The sequence below is a fragment of the Pelophylax lessonae genome (genome assembly GCF_965119305.1).
Source record: "Pelophylax lessonae genome assembly, chromosome: 11".
NCBI classification, from domain to species: Eukaryota; Metazoa; Chordata; class Amphibia; order Anura; family Ranidae; genus Pelophylax; species Pelophylax lessonae.
Window position 1 is genome coordinate 155,275,893 of NC_138778.1, and position 26,914 is coordinate 155,302,806.

The window sequence follows — 26,914 nt, forward strand, 5'->3', positions numbered from 1 at the left end:
CGGACCTGATGTCCGCCGGTCACTCGCGATCATCCATTAGAGCAGGAGAAAGGCAAGCGGCTGATGTAAACAAAGCCGCCTGTCATTCTCCCCTGTGTAAGAACACTGATCATACGGTTTTGCTATGTAGGACCGTTGATCATTGTTCCTACACCTCAAGCCACAGCCAATCACAGTAAGAATCATGCCCCTAGGGACACACACCACCCCTCCCTCTCAAAAAAAGTTAACCCCTTCACTGCCAGTGTCATTTTACAGTAACAGTGCATATGTATAGCACTGATTACTGTAGTAATGTCACTGGTAACCCCAAAAATGTCAGTCAAGGGTCCGATCTGTCCGCCGCAATGTCGCAGTCCCGCAAAAAAAATCGCAGATCGCCACCATTACGCGTTAAAAAGAAAAACAACAAAAATGACAAAAAATCTTTCCCTTAGTTAGTAAACGCAATAACTTTTGCGCAAACCAATCAAAATACACTTTTTGCAATTTTTTTTACCAAACATATGTAACATAAAACAAATTGGCCTAAAATGTTAAAAAAAAATTATTTTTACATTTTTTTTTTTTTTTTTAGGAATTTCATAAAAAATGTGAAAATATTGTTATTTTTGCAAAATTGACGCTCTTTTTTTGTTCATAGCGCATGATCAAAAAATCGCACAGGTGATCAAATACCACCAAAAGAAGCTCTGTTTGTGGGGAAAAAAAGACGTCAAATTCGTTTAGGTACAGCGTCGCACGACCGCGCAATTGTCAAAGTCACGCAGTGCCGAATCGCAAAATAGGCCCTGGTCAGGAAGGGGGTAAAATCTTCCGGGGCTTAAGTGGTTAACACAGGTTAATGTCAAATCCACTCATAAAATAATGTTGACCCAACACATAAATGCAGTCAGTTACGACTTAAACTCTGATGCTCTTGTCATTACGCCATGTGCCAATATACTGTTATAATGAAACCCCATTTCGTCTTGTCCCTCCCGCAGGTTTGCTTGTCAGCGCATTGTACAGCATAGTCATAGCAGATAGAAGAAGCCTCCCTTTGTGCATTTATGTTTATGTTAACCACTTAAAGACTAAGCCTTTTTCTGACACTTACAAGTTAAAATCCGTATTTTTTTCTAGAAAATGACTTGGAACCCCCAAACATTATACATATTTTTTTTAGCAGAGACCCTAGAGCAGTGATGGCGAACCTTGGCACCCCAGATGTTTTGGCACTACATTTCCCACGATGCTCATGCACACTGCAGTGTAGGTGAGCATCATGGGAAATGTAGTTCCAAAACATCTGGGGTGCCAAGGTTCGCCATCACTGCCCTAGAGCATGGGCGTCCAACCTTTTGGCGTCTCTGGGCCACATTGAGTGTAGAGAAATTTTCTCGGGCCGCATATAAAATATATACTATAGTTAAGGCATGTAATAAAATGCCGCTGAGCCCCCCGCACTAATTTAACACAACTAGAGGATAATCAAATGAAATGGAATCAGTATACAGAGGTTTACTTCTTCTAAGAGACAATAAAGGAACACTCTAACCACCATGACCACGTCAGTGATTTGAAGTGGTCATGGTGGTAGGAGTCAGAAACACTGCACATGCTTGCCTCCCCCCTCAGCCTCTGCCTACCGTTAGTTGGAAGTCGCTGTGGCCATGCCCATGACCCAACTTCCTTCCTCCCCAGCAAAAAAAAAATGTCAGGGGGCAGTGGGCCGCATTGCCTGCGGTTCTGGGCAGCATGCGGCCCTCGGGTGGCAGGTTGGACATGCCTGCCCTAGAGAATAAAGTGGCAATATAATATGCCACATTGTATTTGCGCAGCGGTCTTTCAAATGCAACTTTTTGGGAAAAAATACACTTTTCATGAATTAAAAAAAAAAAAAAAAACAGTAAATTTAGCCCAATTTTTTTTGTATAATGTGAAAGATGTTACACTGAGTAAATAGATATGGAACATGTCATGCTTTAAAATTTCCCTAACTTGGGGAATGGCGACAAACTTCGTTACTTAAAAGTCTCCATAGGCAACGCTTACATTTCTTTTTGACAGATACTAGTTTAGAGGTACAGAGGAGGTCTAGTGCTATAATTATTGCTCTCATTCTACCGATCACAGTGATACCTCACATGTGTGGTTTGAACACGTTTACATTTAGGCCCCTTTCACACTATCCGATTCCGTTTTACTCTGTGATGAATCGATCCGCCGATCCCTTGCTAAGCAGGAGGATGACAGCTGTGTCTCCGCGCTGTGTTGCCTATCTATGAAATTTCCAGAACACTCTCAAAACTGGTATGTGTATAAATTGAACCATATACCATATGATTGTACAATTGTATAACAAATTAAAAAAATAACAGCATAATAATGATAGTACTAACGACAATAATATTCATATAATGATACATTCTTGGTAGAAAAATTGGAGTAGAGGTAAAAAAAAAAAATAAAAAAATAGAGTAAAATATGTGTATCTTGAACCTTTTACAACCTGATTGTACAATTGTAAGACAACGCAGAAAGAAAATATAATAATAGTAGCCATAATAATCAACATTATTTAATTGATACCTTCTCGATAATAAATTGATTTAAAAGAAGTAAATGTATGAAAACATGATTAAAATGTTAAATGTATAAATGTAATCATACACTATACAATCTGATTGTACAATCGTAAAATGATACAAAAGATTATAATAATGATATGAGTGATACTGCTACTAAGAATAATGATACTTCTAAAATAATACATTCTGGTTAAAAAAAGTTTTTGGACCTAGTGGGAATAAATGTATAGAAAATAGTAAAATATATCCAAAGAGCCATACACTGTACACGCTGACTGTCCAATCGCTTAACAAACCGCCCAGCCCCACCACCAATAGAATAGGTTGTTTGGATTCTACCCACTAATGCATGAGATTTTTATGACTGGACAGTTTGTCCAAAAACTTTTTTAGCCAGAATGTATTATTTTATAAGTGTCATTATTCTTTTCATAATCTTTTGTATCATTTTACAATTGTACAATGAGATTGTATAATGGTTCAAGTTACGCACATATTATTTTATGTTTTACCATTAGTTCAACTTTTCTACCAACAATGTATCATTTTAATAAGTTATTATGATTATTATTGTTGTTAGAACTATCATTATTACTAGCAACACTATTATTATGCTATTATTATTAATATAACTTTTTATTTATTTCTTTTTTTTTTTGCTTTTTTTTTTTTATATATTATTTTGTTGTTGTAAGATTGTACAATCAAATTGTATAATAAATGGTTCAATTTATACACATACCAGTTTCAAGAGTTTTTACCCAATTTTTTATTTCTCATTAGGTTACCATATCACACACAATGTATCTTTTCGATAATAGCGATGATGGGTATTATTTTTATTGTTTTTTTTTTTTTTTTTTATTCTCATTTTTGTTCAGCTCTTATGTTCTCATTTTTGTGTAATTATTTTGACACTCTCATTCCATGGAGGGGATATTGTATCGATATCAGATTGATATGAATATCTTCTTGGGGTCCTTTTACACTGGCTTTTTTTTTTCTTTTTTTCTCAGCGGGGGATCGATCACGCTGTTTTTTTTTTTTTTAAGCTGACAGCTGATGACTCATCGGTTGTTAAGGACACGGCAGGCAGCTTTCCGGCATGCTCCTTACCATCAGCTTTATACAGTGTTTTAAAGGAAAAATAAAAGCAAAATGCATTAACCACTTGCCGACCGCCGCACGACTATCTACGGCGGCGGTCAGCCCCTCACAGGCAAAGTGACGTAGGGCTATGTCACTAGCTTGTGAGGGTCTAGGGAGCGAGCGCGCGCCGCCGGGGGCGCGCTCCTGCTCCCGCGTGGTCACGGACCCCCCCGCGCGTGTGACCGGCGGACCCGATGTCCGCCGGCCACTCTGCGATCGGCGGGGGAGAGGGAGAAAGTCAGGCAGCTTGTGTAAACAAGCTGCCTGTCATTCTCCCCTCTGTATGAGAGATGATCATATGGATCTACTATGTAGATCCGTTGATCACTCTGCATACAGCTGAAGCCACAGCCAATCACAGTTAGAATCACGCCCCTAGGGACACACACAGCCCCTCCCTCTCAAATAAAGTTAACCCCTTCACTACCAGTGTATTTTTACAGTAACGGTGCATATATATAGCACTGATTACTGTAGAAATGTCACTGGTAACCCCAAAAGTGTCAAAAATGTCAGTCAAGGGTCCGATCTGTCCGCCGCAATGTCGCAGTACCGCAAAAAAAATTGCAGATCGCCGCCATTACGCGTTAAAAAAAAAACAACAAAAATGACAAAAATCTTTCCCTTAGTTAGTAAACGCAATAACTTTTGCGCAAACCAATCAAAATACGCTTTTTGCGATTTTTTTTTTTACCAAACATAGGTAGCATAAAACAAATTGGCCGAAAATGTTAAAAAATTTTGATTTTTACATTTTTTTTGGGGGGAATTTCATATAAAAAAAAGGGAAAAATATTGCTATTTTTGCAAAATTTACGCTCTTTTTTTGTTTATAGCGCGTGATCAAAAAATCGCACAGGTGATCAAATACCGCCAAAAGAAAGCTCTGTTTGTGGGAAAAAAAGGACGCCAAATTCGTTTAGGTACAGCGTCGCACGACCGCGCAATTGTCCGTTAAAGTCACGCAGTGCCGAATCGCAAAATACCCCCTGGTCAGGAAGGGGGTAAAATCTTCCGGGGCTTAAGTGGTTAAAAATCGCATCACAAACACAACACTTTGCGATTCCATTGAAGTCTGTTACACGCAAGACACAGAAAAAGTCCCCAACCCTTTTCAAAAACGCATAGATATGAACATATACCATAGGAAACCATGTTAAATGGACAGTGAACATAGAGTTTGTGTGTAATGTCCCAAGCCTTTGAACAGCCTGGCAACTTAGTGCCATCCTGGGGGCTTAAAGATCTGCTTTTTTACCTGCACTTAACCTTCTGCAGCTGCAAGAAGCCAAATGAAGAGGGTGACTCCTAAAATAACTGATTGCAACCTTCTATGGGACCATTTGCTAATTTTGGCAACATGTCTGAGTCCAGAAAACGGACCAGTCACCATGCTGGTTCCAGAGGGTACTTGAAGGATCAATTGGTACGGGCATATTAAAATTTACCTGTGACACCTCCTTAGACACAGGGCATACGGCATCCTTGATTTGTTTGGCAGTTGTGGTCCTTTGGTGGCTACTTTGACTCAGTTCTGGTCTGCCAACCAGGCATTTCCTGCACCAGCTTTCTTTCAAAAAGAAATGTCTATATAGGGCTTTCTGGATGTCATCGTAAAGAGTGCTACTAGTAGCAAGATCACCCACTTTCCACCTTCTGAAGACCAAGGTCTTCATCATGCAAAGGAAACACATGTTTCTGCCTTATATTAGCAGCTAATGAATCGGAGAGAGGTTTCTTGAAATATTGAGCCTTCTGATTCCTTTCAATGTCATCAGTACCCTCTATCTCTAAGGGTTGTCTTGTTGAAAACCTTAAGCAACAGATGTCCGAGGATGCCCAGAATTGGAAAAAAAATGAGGCTTGAGGCTGCTCCCCCTTACCCTTCTTCCCTAGGCATGAGGGCTGTTATGGTAGATACTACCAGCTAGAATGCAGTCACTGATTCATCCCATAACAAATACAGTAAACCCCCGCTCCATCGCAGTTCAGTTTTTGCGGTCCCGGTATATTGCATTTTTTTTTGTAATGTTATTTTACTATATAAATCATTAAAAATGAAATATTTTTGTGTTTTCCATAGCTCTTGCTATGTCTCTCAGTATCTTTTATGCGTTTTAAATGAGTTTCTATTGTTTTAAAAGTGTGTTTAAAGACCTTAAAATGCTTTTACACGAACAGTGACAGTAAAAAAAACATACCTACAATGCATTTTAATAGGGTTTTTCTATTTCGCGGATTTTCACTTTTCGCGGCTGGGTTCGGAACCTAACCCCCGCAATGGAGGGGGGTTTACTGGTATGTTCATTTTAGATGGAGATACAAGAACTTAAGACAGCTCAAAAGTAACCCTCAAGATTTATGTTACCATTTACAACCTATCCCATCCATTCTGTGACATTGCTGATTTTCTCTTGCAGTTGAAAGAAGATGAAATTGCGACGATATTGCAGTCAACTTTGAAAGGATTGGAGTACCTTCATTTTATGCGAAAAATACACAGAGACATCAAGGCCGGGAACATACTACTAAATTCTGAGGGGATTGCTAAACTGGCAGACTTTGGAGTGGCCGGTCAGTTGACAGTAAGTGCTTTTCATAATAATTACATTTCGTAAATTTAAACTATAAAATTTTCAGCCATTTTTATTTTAGTTATTTGTTTTTTTTTAGTTTCTGCATTTTTAAACTGTTTTATATCTGCTTTTAATCCATGTAATAGTGGCTGTCGGTGAAGAAATGAGTGGGTTTAGTGGTGGTCAGTGGAGAAATGTGTGGGTTCAGTGGTGGTTAGGTGAGAAATGTGGGGATTCAGTGGCAGTCAGGTGAGAAATGTGTGGATTTAGTGGCAGTCAGTGGAGAAATGCATGGGTTCATTGGTGGTCAGTGGAGAAATGTGTGGGTTTAGTGGCAGTCAGTGGAGAAATGCGTGGATTCTGTGGCAGTCAGTGGAGAAATGTGGGGATTCAGTGCTGGTTAGTGGAGAAATATGTGGATTCAGTGGCGGTCAGTGGAGAAATATGGGGATTCAGTGGTGGCCAGTGAAGAAATGTGTGGGTTTAGTGGTAGTCAGTGGAGATATGTGGGGATTCAGTTGTGGCCAGTGGAGAAATGTGGGGATTCAGTGGTGGCCAGTGGAGAAATGTGGGGATTCAGTGGTGGCCAGTGGAGAAATGTGTGGGTTTAGTGGTAGTCAGTGGACAAATGTGGGGATTCAGTTGTGGCCAGTGGAGAAATGTGTAGGTTTAGTGGCAGTCAGTGGAGAAACGCATGGGTTCAGTGGTGGTTACTGGAGAAACGCATAGGTTCAGTGGTGGCCAGTGAAGAAATGTGTGGATTTAGTGGCAGTCAGTGGAGAAATTTGTGGATTCAGTATCGGCCAGTGGAGAAATGTGTGGATTTAGTGGCGGTCAGAGAAATGTGTGGGTTTTGCGGCTTTCAATGGCAAAATGTGTGGATTCAGTGGTGCTCAGTGAAATGTGTGGATTCAGTGGCGGTCAGTGGAGAAATGCATGGGTTCAGTGGTGGTTGGTGGAGAAATGTGTGGATGCAGTGGAGAAATGTGTGGGTTTTGCGGCTTTCAATGGCAAAATGTGTGCAATCAGTGGTGCTCAGTGAAAAAATGTGTGGGTTCAGTGGTGGTTAGTGGAGAAATGTTTGAGTTTAGTGGCAGTCAGTGGAGAAATGTGGGGATTCAGTGGTGGCCAGTGGAGAAATGTGTGGGTTTAGTGGCAGTCAGTGGCAAAATGGGTTGGTTCAGTGGTGGTCAGTGGGGGAAAGGGTGTGGTCAGTGGTGGCCAGTGGAGAAATGTGTGGGTTTAGTGGCAGTCAGTGGCAAAATGTGGGGATTCAGTTGTGGCCAGTGGAGAAATGTGTAGGTTTAGTGGCAGTCTGTGGAGAAATGCATGGGTTCATTGAAGAAATGTGTGGGTTTAGTGGCAGTCAGTTGAGAAATTTGTTGATTCAGTATCGGCCAGTGGAGAAATGTATTGGTTCAGTGGTGGTTAGTGGAGAAATGTGTGGATGCAGTGTTGGCCTTTGGAGAAATGTGTGGGTTTTGCGGCTTTCAATGGCAAAATGTGTGGATTCAGTGGTGCTCAGTGAAAAAATGTGTGGGTTCAGTGGTGGTTAGTGGAGAAATGTTTTGGTTTAATGGCAGTCAGTGGAGAAATGTGTGGGTTCAGTGACAATCAGTGGAGAAATGCGTGGGTTCAGTGGTGGCCAGTGGAGAAATGTGTGGTTTTAGTGGCAGGCAGTGTCGAAATATGTGGATTCAGTGGTGGTCAGTGGAAAAATGCATGGATTCAGTGGTGGTTAGTGGAGAAACGTGGGGGTTCAGTGGTGGCCTGTGGAGAAATGTGTAGCTTTAGTGGCAGTCAGTGGAGAAATGTGGGGATTCAGTGGTGATTAGTGGAGTAATGTGTGGGTTCATTGGTAGTCAGTGGAGAAATATAGGGGTTCAGTGGTGGCCATTGGAGAAATGTATGGGTTTAGTGGCAGTCAGTGGCAAAATGTGTGGATTCACTGGCAGTCAGTGGAGAAATACGTGGGTTCAGTGGCAGTCAGTGGAGAAATGCATGGGTTCAGTGGTGGTCAGTGGAAAAATGTGTGGTTTTAGTGGCATTCAGTGGCAAAATGTGTGGATTCAGTGGAGAAATGCGTGGGTTCAGTGTAGGTTAGTGGAGAAATGTGGGGGTTCAGTGGTGGCCAGTGGAGAAATGTATGAGTTTAGTGGCAGTCAGTGGAGAAATGTTTGGTTTTAGCGGCAGTGTCGAAATATGTGGATTCAGTGGTGGTCAGTGGAAAAATGCATGGATTCAGTGGTGGTTAGTGGAGAAACGTGGGGGTTCAGTGGTGGCCTGTGGAGAAATGTGTAGCTTTAGTGGCAGTCAGTGGAGAAATGTGGGGATTCAGTGGTGATTAGTGGAGTAATGTGTGGGTTCATTGGTAGTCAGTGGAGAAATATAGGGGTTCAGTGGTGGCCATTGGAGAAATGTATGGGTTTAGTGGCAGTCAGTGGCAAAATGTGTGGATTCACTGGCAGTCAGTGGAGAAATACGTGGGTTCAGTGGCAGTCAGTGGAGAAATGCATGGGTTCAGTGGTGGTCAGTGGAAAAATGTGTGGTTTTAGTGGCATTCAGTGGCAAAATGTGTGGATTCAGTGGAGAAATGCGTGGGTTCAGTGTAGGTTAGTGGAGAAATGTGGGGGTTCAGTGGTGGCCAGTGGAGAAATGTATGAGTTTAGTGGCAGTCAGTGGAGAAATGTTTGGTTTTAGCGGCAGTCAGTGTAGAAATGCGTGCGTTCAGTGGCAGTCAGTGGAGAAATGCATAGGTTCAGTGACAGTCAGTGGAGAAATGCGTGGGTTCAGTGGCAGTCAGTGGAGAAATGCGTGGGTTCAGTGGTGGTTAGTAGAGGAATGTGGGGTTCAGTGGTGGCCAGTGGAGAAACGTGTGGGTTTAGTGGCAGTCAGGGGCGCAGTGTGATTTAGTGGCGGTTAGTGGAGAAATGTGTGGGTTCAGTGGTAGCCAGTGGAGAAATGTTTGGGTTTAGTGGCAGTCAGTGGAGAAATGGGTGTATTCAGTGGCGACCAGTGGAGAAATGCATTGGGTTCAGTGGTGGCTAGTGGAGAAATGTGTGGATTCAGGGGCAGTCAGTGGAGAAATGAATGGGTTCAGTGGTGGTTGCTGGAGAAATGTGGGCATTCAGTGGCAAAATGTGTGGATTCAGTGGAGAAATGCGTGGGTTCAGTGTAGGTTAGTGGAGAAATGTGGGCATTCAGTGGTGGCCAGTGGAGAAATGTGTGGGTTTAGTGCCGGCCAGTGGCAAAATGTGTGGATTTAGTGTAGAAATGTGTAGATTCAGTGGTGGCCAGTGCCAAAATGTGTGGGTTTAGTGGCAGTCAGTGGAGAAATGGGGTGTATTCAGTGGCGACCAGTGGAGAAATCCATGGGTTCAGTGGTGGCTAGTGGAGAAATATGTGGATTCAGGGGCAGTCAGTGGAGAAATGCATGGGTTCAGTGGTGGTTGCTGGAGAAATGTGGGGATTCAGTGGTGGCCAGTGGAGAAATGTGTGGGTTTAGTGGCAGTCAGTGGAGAAATGTGTGGGTTCAGTGGTGGTCAGTGGAGAAATGTGTGGGTTTAGTGGCAGTCAGTGGAGAAATGTGTGGGTTTAGTGGTGGTCAGTAGAAAAATGTGTGGGTTTAGTGGCAGTCAGTGGAGAAATGTGTGGGTTTAGTGGCAGTCAGTGGAGAAATGTGTGGGTTTAGTGGCAGTCAGTGGAGAAATGTGTGGGTTCAGTGGTGGTCAGTGGAGAAATGTGTGGGTTCAGTGGTGGTCAGTAGAAAAATGTGTGGGTTGATTTATGGTCAGTAAAGAAGTGCGTGGGTGCTGTGACAATGCTGCACTGTTTCACAGTGTAATAAATGTTTGGTGGTACCTAGGAAACTCACCCATGCAGGTTTGGGGGATCTAGAATGTTTTTCTCATTAGCAGTAAACTGGCCCTTCAGTTTTTTCCAGGATTAGTACATTTTTATATTGGCTCCTGAAGCTTGGAGGCTTCATAGAGTATTTGTCTGAAGCCCCCAACCCTAGTTCCACGTTTTGCTGGTGATCAGCACCTATTTATTCTTCAGGGCATACTCCAGTGCCGCTCTCATCCTTTGCTTATATTGTTCCGGTGAACCTCAGGGAGACCCCACATAACAGAGAGCTCTTGGGCTGGAGATCAAACATTTTTTCTGCATTTGGATCCAGCGCACTTCCTTTGTTGTAATGCACTTCATGTCCTATGCTGACAGCGTTCCCTCCCAATACTTTATCTATGTAGAAGCAACATTGTCACTCTAGGACAGGACTACAGAATGAATCACAAACAGAACAAAAAAATTGATAGGAGTTTTACCAATCGCATAGCCATAATGAATAAAGTTTATTTCTAAACTATGCATAAAAACTTTAACAGATCAGCAATGAAATTTGTTGATCTTCCAAGAGAAGCATGATGTAGAGGTACAATAAACAGATTACTACGGGCTAATATTGTATATATCGTTTTTGCTGGAAGTATTTACAGACATGCTCTTATGTTTTACTCTGTTCTATTTTTGGACATTGCTGTTGTCATGCTGTCATCCCAAAAATTTGTCAGGATTAATAAAAAAAATAAAGCAGCTGGAGTCTGCTGTTGTTAATTAGCACAGATCAGTCAATACTTTGCAAGTCACTGGAGAGATCAAAGACTGTTAGATGTATTCAGATATGTCTTGTAACAAAATTAAACATCAATGGAAATGTACATTTTTTTCATTTCAGGGGGTAAAAAAAAATTATATATATATATATATATATATATATATATATATATATATATATATATATATATATATATATATATACACAGTGCCTTGCGAAAGTATTCAGCCCCCTTGAACTTTGCGACCTTTTGCCACATTTCAGGCTTCAAACATAAAGATATAAAACTGTAATTTTTTGTGATGAATCAACAAGTGGGACACAATCATGAAGTGTAACGAAATTTATTGGATATTTCAAACTTTGTTAACAAATAAAAAACTGAAAATTGGGCGTGCAAAATTATTCAGCCTCCTTAAGTTAATACTTTGTAGCACCACCTTTTGCTGCGATTACAGCTGTAAGTCGCTTGGGGTATGTCTCTATCAGTTTTGCACATCGAGAGACTGAAATTTTTGCCCATTCCTCCTTGCAAAACAGCTCGAGCTCAGTGAGGTTGGATGGAGAGCGTTTGTGAACAGCAGTTTTCAGTTCTTTCCACAGATTCTCGATTGGATTCAGGTCTGGACTTTGACTTGGCCATTCTAACACCTGGATATGTTTATTTGTGAACCAATCCATTGTAGATTTTGCTTTATGTTTTGGATCATTGTCTTGTTGGAAGACAAATCTCTGTCCCAGTCTCAGGTCTTTTGCAGACTCCATCAGGTTTTCTTCCAGAATGGTCCTGTATTTGGCTCCATCCATCTTCCCATCAATTTTAACCATCTTCCCTGTCCCTGCTGAAGAAAAGCAGGCCCAAACCATGATGCTGCCACCACCATGTTTGACAGTGGGGATGGTGTGTTCAGGGTGATGAGCTGTGTTGCTTTTACACCAAACATAACGTTTTGCATTGTTGCCAAAAAGTTCGATTTTGGTTTCATCTGAGCAGAGCCCCTTCTTCCACATGTTTGGTGTCTCCCAGGTGGCTTGTGGCAAACCTTAAACTACACTTTTTATGGATATCTTTAAGAAATGGCTTTCTTCTTGCCACTCTTCCATAAAGGCCAGATTTGTGCAGTATACGACTGATTGTTGTCCTATGGACAGAGTCTCCCACCTCAGCTGTAGATCTCTGCAGTCCATCCAGAGTGATCATGGGCCTCTTGGCTGCATCTCTGATCAGTCTTCTCCTTGTATGAGCTGAAAGTTTAGAGGGACGGCCAGGTCTTCGTAGATTTGCAGTGGTCTGATACTCCTTCCATTTCAATATTATCGCTTGCACAGTGCTCCTTGGGATGTTTAAAGCTTGGGAAATCTTTTTGTATCCAAATCCGGCTTTAAACTTCTCCACAGCAGTATCTCGGACCTGCCTGGTGTGTTCCTTGTTCTTCATGATGCTCTCTGCGCTTTAAACGGACCTCTGAGACTATCGCAGTGCAGGTGCATTTATACGGAGACTTGATTACACACAGGTGGATTCTATTTATCATCATTAGTCATTTAGGTCAACATTGGATCATTCAGAGATCCTCACTGAACTTCTGGAGAGAGTTTGCTGCACTGAAAGTAAAGGGGCTGAATAATTTTGCACGCCGAATTTTTCAGTTTTTTATTTGTTAACAAAGTTTGATATATCCAATAAATGTCTTTCCACTTCATGATTGTGTCCCACTTGTTGTTGATTCTTCACAAAAAATTACAGTTTTATATCTTTGTTTGAAGCCTGAAATGTGGCAAAAGGTCGGAAAGTTCAAGGGGGCCGAATACTTTTGCAAGGCACTGTGTATATATATATATATATATATATATATATATATATATTGTAAGTTTGTATTACGAAAAAATAAGTCTGAAGGTGTTCTTGCCACAAGAGCTGGGTGTGGCCCCATGGGTCAAATATATAAAAATATACAACCATTTGGCAAAATCTGTTTGATCTAGATCAGGGATCTCCAAACTTTATAAACAAAGGGCCAGATTAATGTCTCTTAGACTTAAGGAGGGCCAGGCTGTGGCCAATGAGAATAGAAACTGCCATAGTGTCATTCGGAGTAGACAATGTCTCATACTTGGGGGTTAGTAGGAGGACTAATACCCCATCATTGGTATTAGTTGGAGGAATAGTGCTCCATTGTTGGTGTCACCAGAAATGAATACTGCCCCATTTTTGGTGTCACTGAAAGGAATAGTGCCTCATAGCGGTGGGAATAACAGAGCCTCATATCAATTGTAGAAACAGTGCCCCAAGGGCCAGTTAAAGGCATGCAAAGGGCATCAGAGTGGAGACCACTGATCTAGATCAGTGGTTCTTCCCTGCTTTGAATCGTTGCCCACTGCAAGGCTGTGGCCTCTAGCCAGTTGCAGATCCCTTAACCTCCTACAGTACCTCCCATAGTGCCCCCTAGGCTGCTGCAAATCCTCCAGCCCTCCAAAGTGCCCCCTACCTCCAACATTGTTCTACATTGCCCCCAAGCTTCTTCCAGAAACCTCATCCCCTACAGGGCCACCAGGTCTGCTGCAGAGTCTCTTAACCCACTCAACAGCCTCTGTCCCCCAACAGTGACACCCAGCCCCATCCAGAGCTTTCCATCATTTCACTACTTTCATTAAAATGTGTTGCAATCCCAAACTTTTTGGTGTACCTATAAACTTTATTTTTTACATTTGGGACGTGGAAGGCTCTGAAAGAATGGTTAAGGCCTTGGTCTCAAAAAAGGTTGCGAACCCCAGATCTAGATTACTCATTTTCTGGTTAAAGCTGCAGTATGTGTAAATCTCCATTTTCATTTCCATCAGGACACGATGGCGAAAAGAAACACCGTAATCGGCACTCCATTTTGGATGGCTCCAGAGGTGATCCAGGAGATTGGATATAATTGTGTTGCAGATATTTGGTCACTTGGTATAACTGCTATTGAAATGGCAGAAGGAAAGCCTCCATATGCTGATATTCATCCCATGAGGGTAAGTAGTAACACCAAATTATATAATCAGCCACAGTGGGGTGGGTGTGTCTGTCGCCTTGGTATTTAAAGATTTTTTTTTATTAACCTTCTGGGATTCCAGAGCTAGCAGTCCAACCTGATATGTCAGTGTCATAGGTTGCTTTCTACTTGTTCTAGCTCTAGATTTGTAAAGTTCAACCTAATCTCCTTTAACCATTTGCCGATCACGTTATAGCCAAATGACGGCTACAGCGCAGCTGGCTAGTTCTGGGAGGCCATCATATGATGGCTTCCTGTGAATACTTGCGCCCCCTGAGGGGCCGCCTGTCCAGAGGACACTACTGATCACAGATTGAGGTAATGAGCCAATCACCATTTCTTTACCACATAATCAGCTGTGTCCAATCACAGCTGATCACGGATGAGGAGAAAGGACAGTATGAGGAGAGGAGAAGAGAGACCATAACCAGCTTCTCTAAAAGGGACATACACACTGATATTTAGGGCACTGATTATCAGGGTCCTGATTATCAGTGCATTATCAGTGCAGTCCCAACAGTGCCCATCAATGCTGCTATTGTGTGCCCACCAGTGCTGCCAATAAGTGCCCATCAGTGGCACCTACCAGTGCTGCCTATCAGTGCAACCTCATCAGTACTGTGCCTCCTCATCAGTGCCTACAAGTGTCGCCTCATTAGTAGTGCCCACTAGGGCAGCCTATCTGTGCCCATCAATGCTGCCTCATCATTGCTTATTAGTGCAGCCTATCAGTGCCCATCAGAGCAGCCTCATCAGCACACATTAGTGAAGGAGAAAAATGACCCTTGATGTTATAACAAACTAATTTTCGGTCTTTATTCGTTGATTTAGCAAAAAAAACCCCAGTGGTAATTAAATACCACCAAAAGGAAGCTCTATTTGTATGAAAAAAATGATAAAATTCTTGTTTGGGTACAGTGTTGCATGACCGCGCAATTGCGCAATTGTTATTCAAGGCGTGACAGCGCTGAAAGCTGAAAATTGGGCTGGTGAAAAAAGGGGGTAAAAGTGCCTAATAGGCAAGTAGTTACATAGTTAGTCAGGTTGGAAAAAGACACAAGTCCATCTGGCTCAACCAATATAAAAAATAAAAAAAAACAGTAAAGAAAACTCAACCATACAATCCCATATACACAATCCTATACCGGCAGTTGATCCAGAGGAAGGCGAAAAGAAAACTCCTTCCTGATCCCCGAGAGGCCACCAGATATTCCCTGGATTAACTTTACCTATAAATATTAGTACCTATTTATATTATGTACACCCACGAAAGAATCCAGGCCATTTTAAAGCAATCTACTGAGCTGGCCAGAACCTCCTCTGGAGGGAGTCTATTCCACATTTTCACAGCTCTTACGGTGAAGAAACCTTTCCGTATTTGGAGACAAAATCTGTTTTCCTCTAGACGTAAAGAGTGCCCCCTTGTCCTCTGTGTTGACCTTAAAGTGAATAACTCAACACCAAGTTCACTATATGGACCCCTTATGTATTTATACATGGTGATCATATCCCCCCATCTCCTCTTCTCAAGAGAGAATAAATTCAGTTCCTCTAATATTTTCTCATAGCTGAGCTCCTCCATGCCTCTTATCAGTTTGGTTGCCCTTCTCTGCACTTTCTCCAATTCCCTGATATCCTTTTTAAGAACTGGTGCCCAAAACTGAACTGCATATTCCAGATCTACCAGAACACTCAGATCCTTATCGCCGCTATGGATTCCCCCAGTTCTACTCCACCTAGTATGTATGATGCATGCATATTCTTAGCCCCCAAGTGCATAACTTTACATTTATCTACATTAAACCTCATTTGCCACATAGTTGCCCAATGAAACAGGGCATTGAGGTCAGCTTGTAAGTTGGAGACATCCTGTAAAGAAGTTATGCCACTGCAAAGCTTGGTGTCATCTGCAAAGACTGAAATTGTACTTTTAATCCCAAACCAGACCCAGACCCTATATAATTTATAAAGATATTAAAAAGTAAGAGTCCCAACACTAAACCTTGGGGTACACCACTGATAACCTTAGACCATTCAGAGTAAGAATCAGGTTAAAGCCTGACTCCAAAAAAAAAAAGAAAAAAGAAAAGAAAATTGTCCTTTTATAGTTGGGTTGTGCTTTCAAGAGTTAACTGCTCAATTAGTCCAGAGGACAGGAAAAGCACTTTTCTTTTTCATTCATTGATGGACACAGCTCCTGATCTTCTTAACCATTGGGTTATACTGCCCCCTACAGGTGTAGGACACTAGGCAGAAAAAAAGTCTGGCTACACCTATGGGCAGTCCCAGGGGGTATACTTCCTCTCTCTGCTATAGGTACTCCAGTTTTTTTCTGCTTAGTCAGCAGTAAGGACCTAGTTCCTTGCTGGAATCTCTGGTTGGAAGTTTTTTCTTTTTGGATAGAAATTTTTTTCCTGTGAGATCTACTATCAATTGCCGGACTTAGCGAGGCGCTGGATAAATCTAGATCCAGTGGTCACACCAGTCTGGCCAGAGAGCGCACGCAGTCCTCAGCTCCACGCTAGGTCGACCGCGACATAGCCCCACTGGACGGGGGCTGGCCTGCGAGTTAAACTCCTCATGAGGTCGCATATGACTGGGTCTCGGCCCGAGTCCCAGTGTTCCTTCTGGCCGACAGCCCCCCCATTTAGATGGCGAGGGGATCTGTCTGGCGTGGTGCCCCCCTGGTTCCTGGTATGGTGAGTAGCTGTCCCCCTGGAGGGTTTTGGGGTTAATGTGGGCCCCTCCTTTGGACAGTCGGACTCCCGGGTTCCGCTCCTACCCGTCAGGCACCCCCCCTTCATCTGTACCCCATCCTGCACCCCTCCACTTATGCTTGAGCTGTGTGGGTGGTCTGGTCCACCTCCTGGGGTGGGGGCAGGGCGCTATGCTGGCGATGGGGGTGGGGGGGTGCGCCGCCAGCGACCGGACAATCGGATGTGCGTGGGGGGGGGATTGTACCTAGTAGGGGCTCCTGCAGGGGCCTCTCGTCCTGCCTGGGCCTGTCCTTGAGGCTTAGGGATCCCTTCTGGGTCCCTGGGAGCCTTGTGGTGCTGCGCGGGGCCGCCATTTGGCTGTAGGCTGTGTGCTCAATACACTGCGGCCATGTTTGTGTAGTCTGGCGGCCATTTTGTGGTGGTTTGCCATTGAAAATAGCGGCGGCCATGACTGTGGAGCCCTGTGGGCAGCGATTATGGTGGTGGAAACCCCTCCTCATCCCCTGGTGCTGACTCCTGGATCGTTTTTATTTTCTGATCGCCGCATGTAAAGTGCAGATAATCCTAACCACCTCCACCCGGGACACAAAGGACTGCAGGACCGCTGTCAGTGCATCAATAGATGGTTGGGACCCGGAGGGCCCTGAAGCCTCAGAGAAGGGATCAGGTGGAGAGATATGCTCTAAAGACTCATGTGTCACCAGGTGCCTGTTTCTGCTGGGTGGTGAGTCTGGTGGGGTCCTCTCCCTCTCTGCTGAGGATCGCTTGGTGCTCTGTGCCTGGGGACCGGGTGGTGCTTCCAGCGCGGTGGGGGTTGTCCCTTTGAAGTTTTTTACACTTTGTGTGGGGTCCCCCTGGTGACTCCTTAATCTTTGGAGCACATCTCCCCACCTGATCCCCTCTCTGAGGCTTCGGGGCCCTCCGCGTCCCAATCATCCATTGATGCACTGACGGCGGTCCTGGAGTCCTTTGTGTCCCAGGTTGGTGGTGGTTTTCAGGTGACGGGCTAGCAAAAAGCGCTCCCTGCCTTCCCCTGCCTCATCTGTCTCATCCATATCCTGAATCTGATTCGGCCACAGCGGACGTGGGTCTTTCTGCTGGATTTGTAGCCACATGCCCGGAATCCTCATATAGTGAGGATGATTCATCCACATCTGCTACCCCGCACGAAAAGGCGCTGGTGGAAGCACTGATTGTATCTGCGCGTGAGACCTTTAAGATAGAGGATGCAGCTGCGACGGAGGCGCAGGTTCCCTTTGGCACTCACAAGCCATCCAGGTGTTTCCTTTCCCTTCCTATTTTTACAGAATTGTCGCTAAGGGTCCCTAAGGGGTCCCTAAGCGATTTGCTAGGCGATACCACTATGAGGAGTCCCTTATTAAGAAGTAGACTGTTCCACCCTGGTGTCGCAAACTCTGACTGAGTGGGCAAAGCTTTTACGCCTTGAACTGGAGGGAGAACAGCTCCCCCCTGCCTTTGCTGAGCTAGCGGACCAGCTGGTCCAGGGGCTGCAGTTTATCTGTGATGCTTCTTTGGATGCGGCTCCCCTAGTGGCTCGGCTCTCAGTTTCGGCAGTGGTCCTTCGGCGTGTCTTTTGGCTCAAATGCTGGTATGCGGACCACGCTTCTAAAAAAGCCTTGACTGATCTCCCCTTTCGAGAGGATCGCCTGTTTAGGGCTACCCTGGATAACATCATTAAAGGTCTTACAAGGGGAAAAAGTACCTTTCTTCCGCAGGCTACTAAAGGTATAGACCCTTGTCGTAGACATGGGCCCTCCTTCTCGGCTCATATAAGTTTTTTTCGTCCCTCAGGGTCGACTGACCAGGGCTCAAAGCCTTTCAGGTCCTCCTCTGGAGGTTCCAAACAAACCTCGCCGGCAAGCCGAGAGCGGTCTTCCCCAGACCTGCAGACAAGGCTCCTTTAGCATGAAGGTACACCCTCACCTGTAAAAGTAATTTGGTCCGGCTACAAGATCGAATTTCGCTCTTGTCCCCTGGCAAGGTTGTTTTCTGTTTAACTTGCGCCTGTACCTGGATCGCTTATAGGGTCTGCTTGGGGTGATTGTCCCGGTTTCGACTTCAGAACTTTTTCAGGGTTTTTATTCAAACCTGTTTACAGTTCCCAGGAAGGAAGGCAAGGTGCATCCTACCCTGGACCTCAAGGCGCTGAACTGCTTTGTGCGGGTGCAGAAGTTCAGGATGGAGTCTTTTCGCACCATAGTGGCATCCCTGCATTGGGAATTTTATTGCCTCTATCGACATCAAGGATGCTTACCTTCACATTTCAATATGTGGCAGCCACCAGCCCTTCCTCCGCTTTGCTGTGGGAGAGGAGCATTATATTATCAGTTCGTGGTATTACCCTTTGCTCTCACCTCTGCTCCTGGGGTCTTCAAGAAAAGTTTTAGCCCCGGTGCTAGCATTGTACCGCCAATGGGGGTACTGGGCTACTTGGACGACCTCCTTCTGTGAATTGAGTCTCCTACTGCTCTGGTGGAAAACCTGGAAATCACAATACGAACTTCTTTCAGAAGTCTGCTCTGGTTCCGTCCACAAAGCTGGACTATCTGGGTCTGATTCTGGACTCGGCCTTAGCCAGAGTGCTCCTTCCTCTGGACAAACTCCAGAAATTGCAAGCTGCAATCTAAAACTCCACAGAGGGGTGGTGCTGTGTCCATCAATGAATGAAAGAGAAAATGGGACTTTTGACTTACCGTAAAATCCATTTCTCTGATGTTCATTGATGGACACAGCACCGCCCCTCTGTGGAGTTGTAATTCTTCAGACACTGCTTGTAACAAATCCGAGTACCCTGTAGCAGAGAGAGGGAGTATACTTCCATAGGCATAGCCAGAATTTTTTTCTGCCTAGTGTCCTACTCCTGTAGGAGGCAGTATAACCCAGTGGTTAAGAAGATCAGAAGCTGTGTCCATCAATAAACATCAGAGAAATGGTTTTTACGGTAAGTCAAAAATCCAATTTTTCCTACTACTCCGGGTGACAGTGTTTCCCCATGCTCCGGTGAAGAACTGTCCCTCAGCGTCATCCTGTCCATTGGTCTTAATGACATTAACCGCTGGAGCATGAGGGAAAAGACACCGTGGGGACCGGTCTAGCAGCGCAGAAGATCGGAAGACCAGGCAAGCACATCTACTTTTCCATGCCCCCTAGCGGTGTGGGTGCAGCCTCACTGCAAGGGAGAATTATCAAGTTTATTGGAATTGGTCTTTAAAAATGAAATGCTGTATTGGGAGTTTGTGGAGTTCTGTAACATTTATTACATATATAGATTTACATATTCATTTGAAGTATCAACTGTGTCCAACTGGAAAAGCCAAACCCCCACTTGAAATGTATGCACATAATAAAATTATATTTATATGTATAGAAAGAACTTATAATCATAGTATGGTGCAATATATTGGCTAACGGGCAGATATGCAGTTACATTTTGGATTTATGTATTTCTATGTAGTTAGGGATTGCAGATTTGGAATTGATAATAAGCCGAGTACACATCACTGTCCCTTTTATGTGCTTCTTAGCTTATTACAAGGAACTCCATGTTGCTTTGTGTCTGGACATATTGTGACCACTAGGTGGCAGCATCTGCCTGTGTAGCCAGAGGTACATCTGGCTATTTTAGGGGGTTCTTCTGCTCAGTCTTATACAAAACACATTCTATTAGGTCTTTTTTTGGTATTTACAAGAGAGAGGATGGCAAATGTCTGATGTTATGTGAGGGTTCACATTAGCTTGAACAATAGGGAACAGATCATTTGTGCACTATTTTACGATAAATCTGTTCAATGGATTATTGCACACACAATTTTTACAATTGTTGAAGGACCAAACCAATTTACATAAACAAAAAAAGGGGAAAACACTGGAAATCCTCAGCTGGACAGTTATTGGATTGAGGACTATTTGAAATAGCATTTTCTTTAGAGAGACTAATGATGCATTTTTTAGGTGTTAAGCTAAGCCCAGTAGGTATTATTTTGCATGGTGGCAGGCGAGTGAAAATATATGAATGTCACTTAAAAAAAAAAATATATATATATATATATATATAGCAAATTGTAATTTCTTCAGTGCTGTCACGTGATATATATATATATATATATATATATATATATATATATATATATATATTTACTGTATATATATATATAGTACAGACCAAAACTTTGGACCCACCTTCTCATTCAAAGAGTTTTCTTTATTTTCATGACTATGAAAATTGTAGAGTCACACTTCAAGAGGTAGTCACCTGAAATGGTTTTCACTTTTCAGGTGTGCCCTGTCAGGTTTAATAAGTGTGATTTCTCTGTCGCTCATTGACAGACGCAGTCCTCTTTGATTAATATCAAATTGTGTTATACTGCCCTCTACAGGAGTAGGACACTAGGCAGAAGAAAACGTTCTGGCCACACCTTAGGGGCTGTCCCAGAGGGTATATCCTCTCTCTCTCTGCTACAGGATGTCAGTTTTTTTCTGTCTAGTCAGGAGTAAGGACCTAAGTTCCTTGCTGGGATCTTTGGTCCTGGCAAGATTTTTTAGATAAGATTCTTTTTAAGTTAGCTTTTTTTCTCCAGTTGTTCCTGTGAGATCTTCAAGCAATTATGCCGGATCTGGGCGACGGGCTGGATGTTGAGATCCAGTGGTCACCCCAGTCAGCCTACGAGCGCGTGCAGGCCCTAGCTCCGCGATGGGTCGGCCGCAACATAGTCCCACTGGACGGGGACTGGCCCTGCGAGTTAAACGTCTCGCCAGGACGCTTACGACCAGTCGGAAACTGAGTCGCGGTGTCTGTATTGGTCGACAGCCCCCCACCTCGGTGGAGAGGGGTTCTGTTAGGAGTGGGTGCCCGCCTGTTCCGGTATGGTGAGTAGAATGTTCCCCCTCTTCCCTATCAGGTTTTGGGAATGGATACGGGCCCCTCTGTGGATGGTCGGACCCTCTTGATCCTGGGTTCCCCTCTATCCTATGACATGTTTCACAGATCTCCCTCTTAAGTGTGATTTGGTGAATAGGAGATTCCACTCCAGGAGGCTTGGTTTGGGAGCTGACTATCTGATAGTCACTGTAAAGAGCTGGCGCTGTAAAAGGAGGAAGCCATGACTGGGGTCAAGGATGGAGACAGGGGCTGGCGTTACTATTTGAAATAGTCATGTAAAAGGGTGATATAATCAAGCACCTACCTAATGCATAGTGATGCAGCTACATGGACTACCGCCATCCTCCCGCAGGTCGCACGGCACAAGCCGCTGCTATCCTCCCGCAGGCCGCACGATTCAGCAGGCCGCCGCCATCCTTCCACAGGCCGTCCGCAGGGCGCCGCCATCCTCCCGCAGGCCGCACGGATCCCGCAGGCCGCTGCCATCCTCCCGCAGGCCGCATGATTCAGCAGGCCGCCGCCATCCTTCCACAGGCCGTCCGCAGGCCGCGCGGGGCCGCCATTTTGGCATAGCCTGGTGTCTCCTGCATGGGGGCAGCCATTTTGGATACGCCCAGCTACCTCGAGGAGTAGCAGTGGGAGCGCCGGAAGGCGTGTAAAGGGGCGGAGCCGCCTCCTTTACCCGGGAAAACTATTCACAAGACTTCCTGTTCTGTAAAGGACAGCGCTGAGAGCAGTTTGGTAGAAGCTTCTGTGCATCAGGTGGTGAGCCCTTGGGGTCTCTCTCTGTGGGGGTCCGAAGCAGGTAACGCTGAGGGGCGCTGGGATTACACAAAAAAAAAAAAGTTTTTTTCTTTTGCAATCTTTGTTTGCTGGCAAGTGTTCCTGGATTAGTCATGGACCCTGCCACACATGTATCCCCACCTGATCCCCTAGAGGTGGCCGCAGGACCCTCCAGTTCCCCACTTACTATTGATGCATCGTCAGCGGTTTTGGAGTCTTTTGTATCCTGGGTGGAGGTGGCCTGTCAGGGACGGGGCGCAAAGAAGCGACCCCCGCCTACCCCTATTTCATCTGACACTTTAGATACAGATTCTGAGCCTGTCACTGCAGCTGCAGGTCCCTCTTCTGGGGCTTGTGTCTCGGGTACGGTCTCCTCAGACAGTGAGGAGGACGTTTCTGCCTCCGCCATAGCACAAGAAGAAGCGTTGGTGGATGCATTAGTGGTGTCTGTCCGGGAAACCTTAAGTCTTGAGGTTACACCGGCAGAGGTAGCTGATACTGAAATTCCTTTTGGTACTAACAAGCCTACCAAGATGGCGAGGGTGTTTCCCTTGCCCAAATGTTTTGGTAATATAATTAAAGAGGAAAAGAGGAATGGGGTCGTCCAAAACGAACCCCTGGTATTTCCAAACGCATTGCTAGGCGTTATCCGTTTGAGGAATCCCTCCTTAAAAAATGGACAGTACCACCATTGGTGGATTCACCGATTTCCAGACTAAATAAAGCTACTGTTATCCCGTTGGAGGACGCTCCATCCTTTAGGGATCCGGTGGATCGTAAGGTGGAAGCCGTGTCCCGCTTCATTTTTTCCCTGATAGGATCAGCCTTTAGGCCAGTGGTTGCCATTGGTTTAGTTTCACAAACTTTGACAGAATGGACCAAGTTGTTACGCCGTGACCTAGAGGGGAGAAGTATCCCCCCGGCAGTATCAGATTTGCTGGAGCAGATGATACAAGGGCTACAGTTCGTCTGTGACGCCGCTCTGGACGCCACTCCATTGTTGGGGCGTGCATCGATTTCAGCAGTGGTCTTCAGGCGTGTGCTGTGGTTAAAGTGCTGGTCGGCGGATCAAGGTTCCAAAAAAGCTTTGGCTAATCTCCCCTTTCAGGGGAATCACCTGTTTGGGGCCACCTTGGATGAGATTATCAAGGATCTCACTGGGGGCAAGAGCACTTTTTGCCACAGAATACTAAGGGTAAAGGACCTCGTCATTTTCCGCTCATAAAAAGTTTTTTCGCTCCGCTGGGGCGGGCGATAAGACAAAGCCCTCCAAAGCCCCTCCAGGAGGATTCAAGGGGCGCTGGTCGGGTAAACAAAAGTCCGGCTCTTCCAGAGCTGAAGATAAGACCACTAAAGCCTGAAGGTGCGCCCCCACCCATATCTGGGGTGGGGGGACGTCTTCACCGGTTTCCGGACCCATGGCTCTCCAGGATTCCAGACAGATGGGTTCAAGAGGTCATACGGTCGGGATACAAGATCGAGTTTGGATCACTTCCACCGGTGCGATTCTTCCCTTCCAATATCCGACTATCCCCAGATCGCTTAAAAGCTTTGCGGGGGGCAATAACGGATTTGATGCAACAAGGAGTGGTGGTCCACGTTCCTTGGACAGAACGTTTTCAGGGGTTCTATTCGAACCTGTTCACAATACCCAGAAAAGAGGGCAAGGTGCGTCCAATCCTGGACTTAAGAGCACTCAATCATTTTGTACGGGTACAAAAATTCAAGATGGAGTCCATTCGTAACAATAGTGGCCTCCCTTCGGCAGGGGGATTTTCTGGCGTCAATAGACATCAAGGATGCCTATCTTCATATCCCCATCTTCACAGGACATCAGCGTTTCCTTCGCTTTTCCGTAGGGGAGAACCATTATCAGTTTGTGGCGTTACTCTTTGGTCTCGCCTCTGCTCCCCGGGTCTTCACAAAGGTGTTGGCCCCGGTTTTGGCGCTGTTGCGATAGCGGGGCATATCGATTCTAGGTTACCTAGACGATCTTCTTCTTCATGCAGAGTCTCCGCAGGCTCTGTTGCTAGACTTGGAGATCACTATGATCTCTTTGCAAGAGTTCGGGTGTCTGATGAACCTGCAGAAGTCATCTCTGGTTCCCACCAGGAGGCTGGAATATCTGGGCCTAATTTTAGACACATCCCTAGCAAAAGTGTTTCTCCCTGCAGAGAAACTCCAGAAGATTCAGTCAACGATTCAGATGTTACTGTCCGTCAACTGGCCTTCCCTTCGGACTTGCATGAGGGTCCTGGGATTGATGGTGGCCTCCTCCGAGGCAGTACTGTTTGCCCAGTCTCATACCCGAATCCTTCAAAAGGAGATTCTTCTCAAATGGAATCGGAATCCCGATTTCCTGGACAATCGCATCCAGCTGAGCGAGCGGACCAGGGAGTCTCTGGTCTGGTGGCTTCGGTCTCCGATGCTCAGCCAGGGGAAGTCATTTCTTCCGATATACTGGACGATTGTCACCACGGATGCCAGTCTATCCGGATGGGGAGGAATTCTCGGCAGATTATCTGCTCAGGGACTTTGGTCCCTGGAAGAATCCAGGTTACCGATAAATGTGTTGGAACTGAGATCGACTTTGTCTGATTCACTGGACCGAGCAGCTCCGGGGCAGCCCGGTTCGGATCCAGTCGGACAATGCCACGGCCGTGGCTTATGTCAATCACCAAGGGGGCACCAAGAGTGTCCTGGCGGCCATAGAGGTGGCCAGCATTCTTCGTTGGGCGGAACAGTTTGTTCCAGCTCTCTCCACGGTATTCATTCCGGGGGTGGAAAATTGGCAGGCAGATTATATCAGCCGTCAGATTCTGGATCAAGGGGAATGGTCTCTTCATCCAGAGGTATTTCACCAACTGTGCCTTCGTTGGGGCACCCCGGATGTGGATCTGTTGGCATCTCGGCTCAACAGGAAGGTGCAGAGGTTTGTGGCTCGCTCCCGCCATCCTCTAGCAGACGCCGCAGACGCGCTGGTCGCCCCGTGGGGGCAGTATCAGCTACTGTATGCCTTCCCTCCTCTCAGGTTGCTGCCGAAACTTCTTCGCAGGATAGAGGTGGAGGGAATTCCAGTCATCCTTGTGGCTCTGGATTGGCCCCGTCGGGCCTGGTATGCCGACCTGGTCAGGCTGATCACGGACGTCCCTTGGCGACTTCCTCTCAGGGAGGACCTGCTGTCTCAGGGACCGATTTTTCATCCTGCTTTACGATCGCTGGCTTTAACGGCCTGGCTGTTGAGACCCAGGTGCTGAAGGACAAGGGTTTGTCAGCTTCAGTTATTCCTACTCTAATTAAAGCGAGGAAAGCGACTTCCAGAAAAGTCTATCATCGCACATGGAAGTCTTATATTGCGTGGTGTGAATCCCTTGGATTTCCTCCACGTGTCTATTCGGTGACCCGAATCTTGGCTTTTCTGCAACAGGGGGTTGAGCAGAAGCTGGCCTTGAGCACTATCAAGGGTCAGGTTTCAGCGTTCGCATTCTTCTTTCAGAAGCCTTTGGCTACTCATTCCTTGGTGCGGAATTTCATCCAGGGGGTGCGGCACCTGGCTCCACCGGTGCACGCGCCCTTGCCGCCCTGGGATCTTAATTTGGTGTTGTCGGTTCTTCAGAAATCTCCCTTTGAAGATATTAGGGAGATTCCCTTGCTTACGTTATCCCAGAAGGTGGCCTTCTTGGTGGCCATCACTTCTGCACGCAGGGTGTCAGAACTGGCCGCATTATCTTGTCGTTCCCCATATCTGGTGGTTCATAGGGATAAGGTGGTTCTTCGTCCAAATCCTTCCTTCCTTCCTAAAGTGGTTTCAGAGTTTCATCTGAATGAGGATATTGTGTTACCTTCCCTGTGTCCTAAGCCCAGTCATCCTTGGGAGTTTGCATTACACTCCCTGGATGTGGTTCGGGCGATCAGGGTACACTTGACTACTACGAACTCGTTTCGTAAGACGGATTCACTTTTTGTGATCACGGATGGCCCCAAAAAGGGGTTGCCTGCATCTGCCGCGACTATCTCCAGATGGATCAGACAGACGGCGGTACAGGCTTATTCTATTAAGGGTCGGGATCCTGCGTTCCCTGTTAAGGCGCACTCCACTCGGGCGCTTAGTGCTTCCTGGGCCTTCCGCCATCAGGCGTCAGTGGTTCAGGTTTGCAAGGCGGCTACCTGGTCGTCGGTTCATACCTTTACAAAATTTTATAAAGTTGATGTGATGGCATCGGCGGATGCCTCTTTTGGCCGCAAGGTTCTGCAGGCCGCTATATGAGGAGACCGTTGGTCTACCTCGAGGGTTTTTTTCTGTTGGGTTTTCAGTTGAGTCTCATCCTTTTGTTTGATGAGCCTTTAAGACTTCTAGTCGGCACTGGTTGGGCCTTCTGGATTTGAATTTTGATTTCTGTTATCCCACCCCTCATTTGTGACACTGCTTTGGGACGTCCCAATTTGATATTAATCAAAGAGGACTGCGTCTGCCAATTGGATTTTTGTAAGAACTTACCGTAAAATCCTTTTCTCTTAAGCTCATTGACAGACGCAGTACCCGCCCCTCTATTTTTGAGTTGGGTTAAA

General features: G+C 45.3%; 1 protein-coding gene across 1 annotated transcript in view; it reads left to right on the forward strand.

Annotated features, from left to right (window-relative positions):
* Positions 1–26,914, forward strand: part of LOC309566581 (serine/threonine-protein kinase 4-like) — a 178,704-nt gene that overhangs the window by 62,502 nt on the left and 89,288 nt on the right. The window contains exons 5-6 of the mRNA XM_082271769.1: positions 6,143–6,307; positions 13,758–13,925. Of these exons, the coding sequence (XP_082127895.1) occupies positions 6,143–6,307; positions 13,758–13,925 (333 nt within the window). The remainder of the gene's footprint in view (positions 1–6,142; positions 6,308–13,757; positions 13,926–26,914) is intronic.